Below are 14,192 nucleotides of genomic sequence, written 5' to 3' on the forward strand. Positions count from 1 at the left end.
ACCACCTACTTTGATTCAAGCGTGTTTCCAATTTTTAAGAATGTTGTTTCACCTACAGAACAGTATAATTACAGAAAATAGCTTGGTTTGGCTAACATCCTTGTGTTCTGTGAGTTCTGCTTGCAAGGCAGCAAGCAGCACTGGGCAAGAGGCTCACCTGCAGAGGATTTTAACCTCTTGCTGACAGGAGTTAGGGCTTGCCAGCATCCAGTACATTGTTTTCAGTATCAGAAGCTCTAAAACACTGTCACTCACAGGTTAAACATTAACGCTTTTTGCTTTCAAAGCTGAAGGAACCCTCTGTATAGTAAGAAAGTTGGTTTTTATTTTTCAGGGAACTTCCTGTTAAAAGTTTATGAATGTCTGTTGCAGGAGCAATTACAGCGGTGGGTCCTGTACCCAGGCAATGCAAAACCATGGGTGCAACATGACGCACTGAGCAGCACGGTGCAGAGACTGGTTGTGTCGCTGCATTTGTGCAATGCGGTGTTTAATAAAATTTGCCAGGAGTCAGCCATGTATCCAGGACATGATTAATCAACCAGGAGAATAAATTGCCCATAGATGACTGGGAGTTGACAGTAAACAGTAAAACACCTGCCTTGAAGACCTACAGTTTTAAGAGACAAACAGGAAACAGAAGCAAGTGGGAGCTCTGTTTAAGGAGAGAGATTCTGAGGCATACAGGCAGTCGTTCATGATTATACAGTGAGTTGGCAGAGCTAGAGGCTGAACTCTGTGCGTTTCCCTTCATGTGTTTATAGCTCCTGTAACAGGTCTTTAATTTACGAAAAAACTTTTCCGCAACGCTGTCCTGAAGAGTTGGCAGAATCCGCAGTCAGCGTTTCTCACACATGTGCCTCTTGGTTTGGGCTCTACAATTTGTACAATTAATAACTTACTCCACGAATTAAAAACATTGGAAAGCAGCCCAATGCTCAGGCTCATGTGTCAAAGAATTGCTGTGCAAGCCCGGTCTTATTTGTTGTTACAACAATTATTCATCTGCTGATTTTAAGATAATTTATATGGTACCTGGGCCCTCAAGGGAGTCCTGCAGTGCTGTTGAAACTGGACATTTTTAAATTAATGGTGATTAAGCTATAGAGCCATATTAAATATAGCTGAGTACTTATTTCTCCTACCTCCTCTTTAACTCTAAGGCCATGTCAGGGCTGGCTACCTTCCTGACTTACAAGCCACATGCTGCAATTTCCATAATGGCCGTGAGTCACAAGCCCTTCACAGGGTGGTGTGAATAAACAACGGGAGAGGGAACATCCGGGAAGGTTCACAGGTGGGAGATGACAGCGATCGCTCAGGGATTCCCTCACTCCGCTATAAACCAGATCCTGGGCGAGAACGCACCCAGACCCCAGAGCGAGCCGGCAGTGCCGGTCTCGGCAGTCCCTGCTGGCTCGTCGCCTGCCGCTGCTCAGGGCGCGGGTTCTCCGGCAGCTCTCCTGCCCCTCACACCAGCCAGCGGCTCCCACCACAGGAGCCGCGCTTAACAGCCGGAGAGCCATGTGCAGACCAGGAGTCGTGCAGCGGTAGTTTACGGCTGAGTGCCTTGCTTCACTCTCTATGTGTCGGTCAACAGTTTTGCCCTATAGGAACGTTACATTGACGTGAAATATGTTTGCTGACAAACACTTGGCTGAACTGAAGAGGTCTTAACTTAGCCATTCAAGAAGTTTACCGTATATGTGGGCGAGGCCATTCAAAACATCGTTCCTCTGGGAAAAAAAAAATAGAAACCATTGCAATGCTACAACAAGAAAGGATTTTTCATAAGAATTAAATAGGCAGCGTTACAAAACAGTATAACTTTATATGTGTAATTATAACAAAGCATGGCTGAAATGAAGGCACAAAGGATTGTTACGTTTTCAAAGCAATATGGATATTCTGAATAAATTGCTTATCATATGTTTATCATTTCACAGGCAGAATTGATAGCCTTGCAACAAGAAAAAGAGGCTGCTTTTCAACAGTGCAAAAAATTAGAGGAAGAAATCCAGACATTGCGTGTTTATTACAGGTAAAATAATTAATACTAATATAAATCAGTGACTCATAGGAGAAATTTTCTGTACTGTGTCTGACTGAGTGAGGAAATGGCCTTATCAAATAGGTATTTGTTGGAAATGTGAATACATCAATGAATCAAGGCCTGTGTTTCTGCTTTACTGCTCACCAACCATCTCTTTGAAATTCAAGCCCTTTTCTTATAGCCTAAATTTTCTGTTGGTTTCTTCTAAGGGAAGGGGAAGGTTGCTGGCAGTTGATTCTCATAAAAATGAGAAAGCTGTGTTATAGTGATGCGCTCACTTAAAAACACGAGGACAAAAGAACCAGTTGACATAAGTGCTTGCTTCTTCCCTGGTTGTTTGCACATACCTAACTTAATCAACATAGATTTTAAAATAATAAAATCTGTAATTCTAAACTGTTTTCTTTTTCAGCCCCAATATATGTATGTTTTAATTCCTTACGTTCTGTAGCAGTATGTAGAATGAGGGAAATAGCCATTTTCTCATTAATTTAGGTGGGCTGCACTGAACATTTGCATGGATCAGTAGGTTTTAGTCCCTAAGGAAAAGCTCTGTGTGGTCCAGTGAAGGAGTTAGGTTGTTTTATGGAGTGATGTGGGGTTATAGCTCTCATTTCATCCTGACCTCCTGTGTGAGAGGGCATACAGAGCTGCCAGCAGGTTAAAGGCAGGAGAATTGGCATCAACACAGCAGAAAATTGTGAATCTGAAGGCTGAATGTCTGTGATGAGGGATGTGGGCTGCAGAGGTAAATAATAAATGTAGTGTGAATATTATGTTCATTGGGAATAAAGAGGACTAGTTAGTTATGACTAAAAAGCATTTGCAGTAGCAAAACTATATATGTTTTCAGTGTTTCAGCATTTACAAGTGAAAAATACTCAGGTTTCTAGAGGCTTTTTGAGTTTCCCCCTCTCATTAAGTTTATTAAAACCTTGGAGGGAAGTTTCAAAAACAACTTTTGTTCCTAAATCTCATAGGCATTTATTTAAAGCCTGTTAATAGTGAATAGAAACCCCAAGCAATTTGTGATTATTGCTTTTAATGAACTTGGTCAGCATTTAGTGTGTGAACAAATTATGGTATGATTTACCAAGCTAGAAAGAATTTATTGTAGTACCCTTATTACTCACTTAAATGGATTTTGTAGAATAATTTAAAAACTGAAATGCAATTTTTGTATTGATATTTCAGAAATTAAGAGTTTGCTTGTGTTTGTCTCTGCACGTTGCAGGAGATTTTTCATTGACTTTTGAGTTATATTTTTGACATAGTGTATCAAGTTTGCACTAATATATAACATTCAACAATCTGAAAAACATTAACAATAATGACTTGCAGGAATCACCATTAGAACGTACCATGTTGTTAACTTACAGCCTTTAATTTGAACAGGCAGAATTTCCCTGTACGTTTGATGATGGCATTTGCAGGGTTTAGCCATAAGGTGTGGAAATGCTCATCTGAATATCCCCTGGGGCAAGAACTATTGTATCACTACTAAGTTATGCAAGTTATGTACTAATTTAGAACATTAGAAGTGAAAGATTTTATCTCCTCCCTCACTGTCCTTGGAGGATGTCCTTTTTTTCTGATGCATTCTGAAGGGGACCCTCAGAGTCACATGGTTGTGTGTCACAGAGATTGAATGATATTAGAAGGGAGCTCTGGAGGTCATCTTGTCCAACCCCCCTGCTCCAGCAGGGCCACCGAGAGCAGTTGCCCAGGACCACGTCCAGAAGGGTTTTGAATATCTCCATGGATGAAGACTCCACAGCCTCTCACAGTGTGGAGACACTGAGCATACAGAGACATGGCTAGAAAAGCCAAAGGCCACTTGGAATTGAACCTGGTGAGGGGTGTAAAAGGCAACGAGAAGGACTCCTATAAGTGCATAAGTAGCAATGTTTGAGGTCTCAGGCCTATCTTTTGCCTTGGTTATAAATTAATCCATGATGAGGATTCTTATGAACAACTTAACATTTTGGTTGCCGTTTCCCTTATGTTACATGAACATCTGCAGCCTCTGTCATCCAACAGAGTGGCAGTACTTTGAACACATGCCAAATGAGAGAGATGAAGAAAAGAATGTATGCCACGTGTGCATAAAGCTGTGGGGACTGTTAGGCCAAGGATGGGATGGCCACAATAATCATGAATGACAAAGCAGAGAGTGCTTTTCTCAGGCCATCCCAAATGAGTGAAAATTTACTCTCTGTTTTGTATGTGGAAGCTAGTTAAGGAATGCTTATTTAGATGACTGCTGGGTCTTTTTATTTCATTTTACTGTTTGACATGCTGTGATAATCTAGAGTAAGCACTGAGAGTGTTTTTCAGACACTCTGTTTTGGACTGAGGTGGAAGTTTGGTGCATTGATCCAAGTGAGTTAGCTAGATGATTTGTTGTTCAAGACTACATTTCCGTGGAGTTATTTCTCTTTTGGACTTCAGAGCTCCCCAGTGAGCAAAATATAGGCTTCTGCACATGCTCCACTCCTCATCTGAACTGTGGAGCTGCAATGAGACACATTATTATGCAGGGCGCACATTTCCTTCACCTACTGTTCTCTCATCCCTGTGCCAGCTTCTCACACCTTCTTTTGTCTCTGTCTGCCAGCATGACAGTGGCTTGGGAATTTTGGCTCCATTTGGTGCCTTCTCTTTCTGCTCTTAGGTCTTCCTTGGCCTTAGAAAAAGCATTTTGTCACACTTTTTTTCTTTGTTTCTTGTTTTAACTGAGAATTCTGCATCGTCCTTTAACTTAGGAGAAACAACTTTAAGAAAAACCCAAATACTAGAGGCTAACGTTAAAGTGTACAAAGGACACCTAAAGGCATGCCTTAATGTGCAACCACATCTTAGGGGTTTGGTCATAAAAGTAATGACTGTGTGCATATATTAACAATTTTTGAATGCATACATGCGTAAACAGTAACGTTAAAATGTATTTTTATACTGATCTGTCTTTCACAAACATTAGTATAATCCAGAAAAAGCCAAATATCATTTTATTGTACAAGATCAGGGAAGAGATATTTAGGTCCCGAATATCTGTATGTGTGAACGTGCAACTGTATGCATACACAGGCATTTTCAAAGCAAGGAAACAAGTGGAGACTTTCAGGAAAAAAAATAATCCCCTTTTTTTTCTCCAGGAGAAAGATTCCTGGTATCTAGAATACTAAGTTTGGGGTCCTCAGTAAAAGTAAGACATCTATAAATTGGAGCAAGTTTGACAGAGGGCCACCAGTATGATGAGGAAGCTGTAGCATTTACACTGTAAATAGAGACTGAGGGTACTGCCTGGAGGAAAAAAAAATTTTCTTTCTTTGGTGGCTTCAGGGAAACCTAACAGCAGCCTGACAATGTCTATGAGGAGGTTATCAAGAAGGGCAGGCTCTTCACAGTGCTGCATGACAAGAGGGTGAGAGACAATAGACTCAAATTGAAACAAGAGAGTTTCGGACTGGTTATAAGGGAAAACTTTTTCACCATGAGGGCTGTCCGTCATTGGAACAGGTTGCCCAGAGGAGTTTTGCCATCTCCATCCTTGGAGATTTCCAGTGCCTGACTTGATAAAGTCATGAGTAACCTGGTCTGATCTCATAGTTGATATCACTTTGAGAGGGAGGTTGGTTGGACTAGAGACATCCAGTGGTCACTTCCAACCTGAATTATTCTACAATTCTGTGATCTGGTAGCTGCTGCTGTTTGAAGCCATTCAATTTTCTTCTCCACCTGTGAAAGAAGTCTGTGTTGTAAACCATACTTCTTTGCAGATGAAATGGAAAGAGAATCCTAGCTGAAACCAGCGTTTCATGGAAGGCCTGAAAGACCCAAACCAAAATTAAAATGAGCTTTTGGGGAATAAATGATGGAACATTGATTTCCACCTGAATTTTGACTTTCTGAAAAGAAAGCACATCCCAGAACAATACCAGACTTCTTTAAAAGCAAAGAGAAGTGAAAAGGAGGAAAAAGAAAAGGAGGAAGAATCTAGTTCAGATACAGAAGGAAGAGGAAATTGGCTCCGAATAAAGTTGGGCAGGTTCTCTGCTTCTGATTGTTCTTGTGTTGTTTCTCTGTCATGTCGCAAAAGGAAAATTATGTTTTCTGGATAGTAACCCAAAATTACATATCAGAAATGAAAATTTGCATAACAGTTAGGAGCAGTATAGAGTTTCTAGCTTACTAATGTAATTGTTTCAACATAGTACTCTTTAAGCTAAGGATTAATGCAAATCATAAATCCTCAGTGACCAAAGAAGGCTATATCCAAATAATCAGTTTTGAAGTATGTGGGAGTGTTAATCCCACTACCTCTTTCTCACATAGCTCTGTTGTTTGAACATCATTACAAGTTTTTTATTTGCATATTTTTCAGTTATGTGGTCTGTCCATTTTTGTAATCAGTTTCCTTCTATTTTAATAATGCTTCCAAAGTGTACTCCTCCTACATGTTAAAATGCTGACATAGACATATGCTATTGCATACTGCTTATTTTTCACATATTACCTAAAACAGCACAGCTGTGTATGAGAAATATTTCTCTATATAGGGAAGTACATATATATATTTTCCCAATTATTTTTATTTTAAAGTCTACAGTACTTCACTGAAAAGCTCTGGCACCAGGAGTTTTCACAGACAAATAATTTGAACAAATTTTAACTAGTACAGCAAAAGGTGCACCACTAACATGTCAACCCTATTGCAAAGAAAGATAAGACAGCAACATAAAAATACAATACTATCCTCACTTAAAAGTATGTTTTTGATAGGTTTCATATTGGGGTCAGGTGCAGTGAAGGACAATTCAATAAAATTATTGGTTACTCTCCAGCTGTGTAAGATATATACATCTGCATTAGTTCACACACCTTTGAATAAAGCTGCTGAGGATAAGAATTGGTATGTCCAGGCTCTAAGGTAAAATTTAGGCATGCTTTTAGTAAGTTTCAGTAGTTATTTCAATGACAATTTAGGAGGCTCCTCTGTGATTTAATCAAGTTCTCTAAAAGCCATGTATTTGCCAAGTCTGATGTTCACAAGGGAGGAGGGACCGTGAAAACTTTTTGCAAAAAATCTTTATGCAAAGGTTCTTCCAATTTGCTGTTGAAACGTGTGAGGTGCAGAAATAGCTGCAGGCTGGAAGTCATAATGGGAAGAAACTTACATTTATCTCAGCAAATTTCCTAATGAACAGGCATTTGAAAAAACTTGCAATGTTAAAATAAAATTTAATTTAGAATTATTTTTTACTCTCCTGAAGTTGAGATGAAGATCTGACAGAAAGATAATAGCATGGAGAGACAGAGTTTTAATGCCAGATGAATGTCACAGTCCCAGGAGTTGCACGTTGCATGGAAGGATGGGAGAAAAAGATGGCTTATTTTACAGTTATGTGGTGGTTTTCTATAATGAAATAGAAGAGTAACTTCAGTGAGACCGCTTGTACTAGTAAGTGCTATGACCTGAAATAAATCTTTTTAGAATCAAACTTTCAATTAATATGGATAGCTTCTCTGTCAGCTTTTGCTCCCTGTTTTCTTTGCTCCTCAACTGTTTTCTTGCTTCCTAACCAGTTGTATCACTTTTATAAGTTACAAACTGCTGAAGAAGTTTAACAAAATTTCAATCTAAAAGTTTCAATGCTCCTGATACTTCAGTTAAATTGGAATTCATGTTTAAGTGACACAAGCAAACAGTCTAAATAAAAAATGTTTTTGTGGAGCCCCATATATTTTTCCCATGAAGTCTCTTGTAAAATGATGTGGAGGTTCATCTTTTTAAAGACCTAAATTGATAGACGTGAAAGAGAAGAGAATCAAGAAAGTTTTTTATGATTTCCTCAAATCACCGGGACAATCTCAATTTTCATTTTAATTACAGAACTAAATCACCCTGTAACAGGAGAAATAGATGAAGAAAGATGCTTTGCAAGGCATTATTTGCAGTCCTGGAAAAAAAAGGCTGTTTTCTATTCAAGCTGTGAATACAGTGATGTGTGTTTCATTTACTTCCATTCTATAGTTTCATGGCTGATGTTCTGGAATGTAATACTCACATGGTACCATTTCAACCATGCTCCATGGACTCTGTGCATGGATATATAATAGTGTAATTCTTGCTGTTAGACTGTTCCTCTCATTCCAGTTTTAAGGGCTATTAATTATTTTTACCTAATGTGTCAATATTCATCCTCTTCTTGTATTCTATGTGGTTCACAGCCACTGCAGTAGCAAATCAGAATACAACTGCCTAAATATTCAGTCTTCTGTTCTCTAACTGACCCCTGCTCAAACATTTCAGCCTGTTTGTTCTGCCATCTCTCAGTCTTTTTCAGAGATTTGTCCAGTCCAGATTTCTCTCAGGGGGACATGATGTGTAGCAGAAGATTGGGCTGCTCTAACATCCAGCTTCCCAGTCCAAATGAACTGGAAACCCCTTACAGTGGGATTAGTGAGGCTGCAACCACTAGTGCGGAGTGGTGATCTTGGTCCTTCCTCTAAAGCAATAGCAGGACACCTTGAGCACCTGCCCCTGCAGTTTACATCAGAGAACTGGTTTTCGCGTGACTGGGTTTTTATCTCGCTTTTTCAGTTATGGCCATTGACTCATTTTCCTGCTCTTTTCATCCTGTCTGCTCGCTGCTATTCTGGCAGTTGCTGTTGTTGTTTCAGTATTAGTTGCTTTAGACATAGCATGGTATAATTACAGTCATTAAGAATGGCCGGATAATGATATCACTGTAAACCTACTGTTCTTTTTGCAGAATGATTTTGGGGAGATCAGGGAGAAGATGGCAGTTGTGTTTTAAGTATTCTCTGTCCTTGCAGCAGTGACTTCTATTTTGTCCAGGAGTTTCAGACACCTGACATCAAACATAAATCTTGAGCTAATTAAATTTCCCGCTTCCAAGCAGAGGAGCGATTCTCTTTTATATCAGAGATGAGGCGCTTGCATCTATTATACAGTGGGAGACAGTGTGATATGTCTTCTTGTAAAGGACCCTAACCTACTCCAATTCAATACAGCCTAACATATGGAAAACAATGGCTCTGTAAGGGAACACTAAGGTTTTTGTTTGTCTTTCATTATTATAAAAAAACCCTCAGGTATTATCCAAACTATATTTCTTAGTTTATTCTCTACATAGAAAGTCCTGCTGATTTCTGTGGGAGATTTAGACCTGCAAAGAATGGAGCTCTAGCCCTTGTTTGTGGTTTGGTTGGTTTTTTTTTTTAATGTGCATGCTTTCTTCCTGTTTGTTTATTGAACTGAGTGCTGAAATTAGTCAAAAATGGGGGGCAAGGGGCTTTACTGTCTTTTAAATCAGATTAGGTAAAACCACACCTTCTCTGAACAACCCGTGGAGGTTTCAGTGAATTTTAGTCAATTTGTGGGGGCAAGGGGAGCCAACACCCTGGTAATTTGGACCTGGGATTTAGAATCTGCGGGTTCAAGCTTCTCCTCTGTTATTGTGCCACTTTGCAGTGGGGTGCTGCAACCCCGAAAGAATTGGCATTTTAGGTTGGCGGGTCTTTCTCACTCTGTAGTCCCGTAAGCATCTTCCCACGGGTAAGCCCCTCTGTCTTCTTTTGCCTTGTCTCCTTATTGCTTGTTAGTGTTACAGAAGATAAACGTCCAGGGTTTGGGGGCTGTTTCATGAACTGGATCAGCCAGCTGAAGGGGGAAAAACAGATCAGTAAGCTGCTCTGCTTGGCAAAGCAGCTGCATGAAGTTTTACTGGCAGTACTGAGATGGCTGTATTTCACAGTGTCTTGGTGAAGGTGAGTGGTGGAGGCAGAGCCCTACCTTGTTATCCTTGTTATCCTTATGTATTTCACACTTTATTGGATTCATTATCCTCTCCCCCCCTGCCCTGTTCCCAGACTTCTCGTTCTCTAGCCTGGAATTGATTATTGTCTCTCCTTCTGCATTTGCTCTACTTTGTAGCAATAATAAAGTCAGAGAGACTGACTTTTTAAATCAGTGGATAGGGAACTTTCTTGGGAGCGTGCATCTGTACTCCAGTTAATATTTGACCATTTCCACAGAAGAGGGATGGTAGAGAGGGACTCCAGTATATACCATAGGCTTGGTGTTTATGGTGCCTGTTTGACAGGCAATGAAAAGGCAAAGCAGTATCTGACCCTGGTGGGGGTGGGTGTGATTTTTTTGCCTCCCAATGGAATATCTTAGCATCAGAGAGAGTGCTTTCCGAGCTTCCTCTGTCTCTCATTCATTTAGACACACACAAAAAATACTTTTGAATGTTTCTCTTTTTGCCCTGACATGATTTTGAAAATTTTCCCGTCTCACTGAGAAAAAAAAATTGTAGCATGGAAAAACAATTTCCTGCTCAGCTTTAGTGACTTATAAAAACTTTGAGGGAGAGGAAGCACTGAACTGTCACAGATCCCAGCCGTCTGGTGGAATAACAAGCCACCCCACACCATCCCTGTAACCAGCATGGAGGTGAATGTAGTACACTCAAATTGCCTTGTGCTGCTGTTGACTCAGGCATGGATTGGTCTGACCTACATTTTATGAAATCTTTGTGCCTAATGTTTCCAGGGGCTGGCACTTGGCCTTCAGAGCTGCCTTGCCAATAAGAAACACTAAGCAGCAGGTCTGAGGAGTAACATGGGCAGCATGAATACGGACCAAAGTGCCTAACACACTCTGTGATGCAGTTTTAACTTGTACTGTGTACTATGCTAATTCTGCTACTGCTTCTGTTATTGGGTGTGTTATACTGGCAAACTTTCTCAAGTTTTTAAGATTAGTTGAGGACCAACCAGTCACTTGTTGTGCCAAGCACATTAAAGCTAGAAGCACTCCGCAACTCCTTATACTGTATTTAATCAGACTTGAGCAGAGTTCTTCTGTACTTATGTGCTGTCGTGGGGTAAAATGAACTAAAACAACGTTTACCTTGTCGTTTTTGCTATGGTGGACCTTTTCAGATGAGTTTCTGCTCTTCTTAAAGAGGAGGGATTTGCTTGACAGAAAGGAATTCCTTGCCATCGGATGCTGATATGGTCTCACGACTCTGTATACATGGCCCTGCTAGCTCTCTGTTAGCAGCTCTGCTTCGCCTGGCTGATTCCTTCCTCTTCTCTTTTACCGTGGCTCTCTGTGGTTTTCTGTTATGACTTCCTTGGTTTCTCAGTGAGCTGAAAAGTCTAGGAAGTCTAATTTTGTTCTGTGCTTTTTGGAATAAGTACATAGCTAGAGGCTTCTAGGAACTGTTTTTCAAATTTGTTAAAGCCTAATAAAATGGAGTTATTGGAAGGAAAGTTTAGAGTCTCTGGAAGAACTACCTGTGAACAACTGACTGACTGCTATGATAGGTTGGAGTAGATTAGTAATACAAAATATTCTACTCCTGTAGAAATACTTGTAAAAATAGGACATTGACAACAGTAGAGTTTATATCTATTCTGTGTAATGTAAGCAGACTCAAAAGAAACATTGGAAAATCTATAAAGAGCATATGCAGGATTATGAAATCTGTTATCTGGTAGAAAGGGTATGTGACCAGAGGCTACATATTCTGATTCTGCCATTGAAATGCTGGATGAATATAGATGAATCTAAACTCTGCTTTGGCTGCTTTATTTGTATAAACTGAATAAGAAGTTTGACTGTTTTCCATAACACCTTTCGAGATCTATGACTATGAAAACACAGGTACTCCTAATTTAAAACAAGGGATGAAAACAGATACAGGATAAGAAGCAGCCCTCTCTAGAGCAAGTTAAAGAAATACAGGAAAACTGTGCGTGTAATCAGAGCTGTTTGAAAGACAAATTTTCCCATGAGAAGTTTGAAAGAAAATCTAAAATTGCAAAAAAAGAATTTGGCTATAAATATTGTATGAAAGGGAATTTCTTTTGTTATGAATATGATATTTAGAAATAAAGTAATAACATTGTTGGGGGACTTTAAATGCATTTCTTTTTTGTTGATTTTTCACAAGACATGTTTTTTTATGTTAAAATGTCAATTCAATAATAAAAAATGGTCATTTTGATGTGTTTCAGTTCAGTTCTCTTCAGCTGAAGAACTGAAACAAAATAGCATTTCAAGTTGAAATGTCAAGGTGAAAGGAAAATTTTCACTTAGAAATTTGCCACAGGAAGCCAACATATTTTTTGTGTTGGAATTTACATCTCCCAATAAAAAAATATTTGTTTGGTGAGAAGACTTTCCACATGAGCAATTTTCAGCCAGTGCTAGACATAACATCGCTTTTCTTACTTTGAGCTTAACCCTGCTTTCAGTGGAGTCAATGGAAAACTTCTGTTAGGAAGGATCTAGGAATTCAAGTGGCAGACGTCCTCAGCCTGTCGCAGAACACAAGCCAGAAGACTACCCACCTGTTGTGTTTACAAAGAGAGAAGCTGAGTAAGGTATTTTCTTTATTCAGTTGCTTTTTTAAGTTAGAGCTTTTATTAAATTGCTACATGCATGTCATGCTGATGCCTTTTACTGGAAAATTTTCCAGTTTTACATTCCATCCACGAGCTGCTTTTCTAACTAGTGATAGAGGTCTTGTGTTTTGGAAGCTGAAAGTTTTTAACATTGTGTCCAGCATTGCATAATGATGTGTTACTCATCTGGTACAGGTAATTCTTCCAGCGTAGGTGTGAAGGCTGTCATTTTTAGAGAGGGTAGGGACCGACTTGGAAGCTTCAGCCACAGTTTTCCAGTGAAGAAGTGGGCCTGCTGGGATTTGCACAATTCTGAGCCTCTCAAATATTTGAGTAAAACATAACATATTAGTAATAGTTTGCTTTTATAAGCTGCAGCTTGTATGGTCATGACAGGAAGGAGAACGAGCACAGAGCAACTTGGGTTTTTTCCTAACACCACCAAGAAAGCATCTAAGCAGCGGTACGGAGCTGCTCTCTCACTAGCAGAGAAGCTTTTCTGGCTGTGAGTTTGGAAGGAAAAGCCACAGAAGGAGAGGGAGGGAGTTACGCTGAGTGAATCATCACTGGTATATTTTCTTTGACAGCAAAGTGAGTTTAAAGAAGCTCTTCCCCAAGCTGTATCAAGTGATACAGATTAGAGCATGGCCACCCACAAATGTTTTCAGGAGCAACACAGAAGTGCTGTGTTTGTTTGTTTCTTTCACTTTCTTCACACTGCTAGCTAGTATGAAGGCTAGTATGAAGGCTACTAAATTGAAAAAGACAACATTGCAGTGTGTGATAGTAAAATTTTCTTCTGGTGACTGGTGACTTGTGTCCTGAGTGAACAAGAGCCAAGAATCAGATCTCAGGAGGAGGAGAAACCTGCAAATCTTGTAACCTCAGGGTTGAACCTACTGAGGGTGCTGCTGATTGGAGCAAATAAAGTCATGGTCTACCACACAGAATCCACCATTGTGTGTCTCCCGTCATCAAGAGAGCTATATTTATGCAGGTTTTGACACTTTCTTCAGGCTGCTGCATTCATTTTTGAGAGAAATTTCTTGGCTCTGATAATTTAAGTTTTTTTTTCTTCATGCTCAACATTGTTGGTTCTTACAAGCTTTCAGGATTAATAACATGTGTCTGTACCGTTCAGTAGACACCCGGACGAAAACACGCATCACCACAAAATAAGCTTTGAGATGCCCAAATTGTTTCAAGAGTTAGAGAAGGAAATAATTATGGCAATTGTATAAAATTTGTTCATAAGTGTTAACATAAAAGCTGTAACTGCAAGGGATCTCTCACTTTTCAATGTAAATTTGTATTCAGTGCTGGCTAAACTAGACTTGTACGTGCAAACAGTATCTGCCCAACAGCCAATAGCCTAAACTATAAATACAGTAGTTTATTTGGGATTTGTTTGCTTGTCTTCTGTATCTTTTTTTTAAAAACAAAGTAAGTAGTGAAAAAAAAGAAAGAGTGCTCATTTGTCTTTTGTGTTATTTATTTGTTATGTATTTATTTTGTTAGTATTTCTGGTGCTTGCAACAGGAAAAGAAATCCTTTTATTTCATTTATCTATTCTTTTAAAATAACATAGTAAGAAGTGTTGGGTAGAAACAAAGTGGAGTCACAGTTGGATATTACTGTTACAAGATAGGAGATGACAATGGTATCTTTTCAGTGTATCTGTTATCTGTGGTGTCGT

The 14,192-nt window shown here is 39.4% G+C and overlaps 1 protein-coding gene across 1 annotated transcript in view; it reads left to right on the forward strand.

The window, feature by feature from the left end:
• MIPOL1 (mirror-image polydactyly 1) overlaps nt 1–14,192 on the forward strand; it is a 144,360-nt gene that overhangs the window by 93,569 nt on the left and 36,599 nt on the right. The window contains exon 10 of the mRNA XM_010583990.1: nt 1,947–2,041. Within this exon, the coding sequence (XP_010582292.1) occupies nt 1,947–2,041 (95 nt within the window). The remainder of the gene's footprint in view (nt 1–1,946; nt 2,042–14,192) is intronic.

This window comes from Haliaeetus leucocephalus, unplaced genomic scaffold, assembly GCF_000737465.1.
Source record: "Haliaeetus leucocephalus isolate CR32 unplaced genomic scaffold, Haliaeetus_leucocephalus-4.0 Scaffold932, whole genome shotgun sequence".
NCBI classification, from domain to species: domain Eukaryota; kingdom Metazoa; phylum Chordata; class Aves; order Accipitriformes; family Accipitridae; genus Haliaeetus; species Haliaeetus leucocephalus.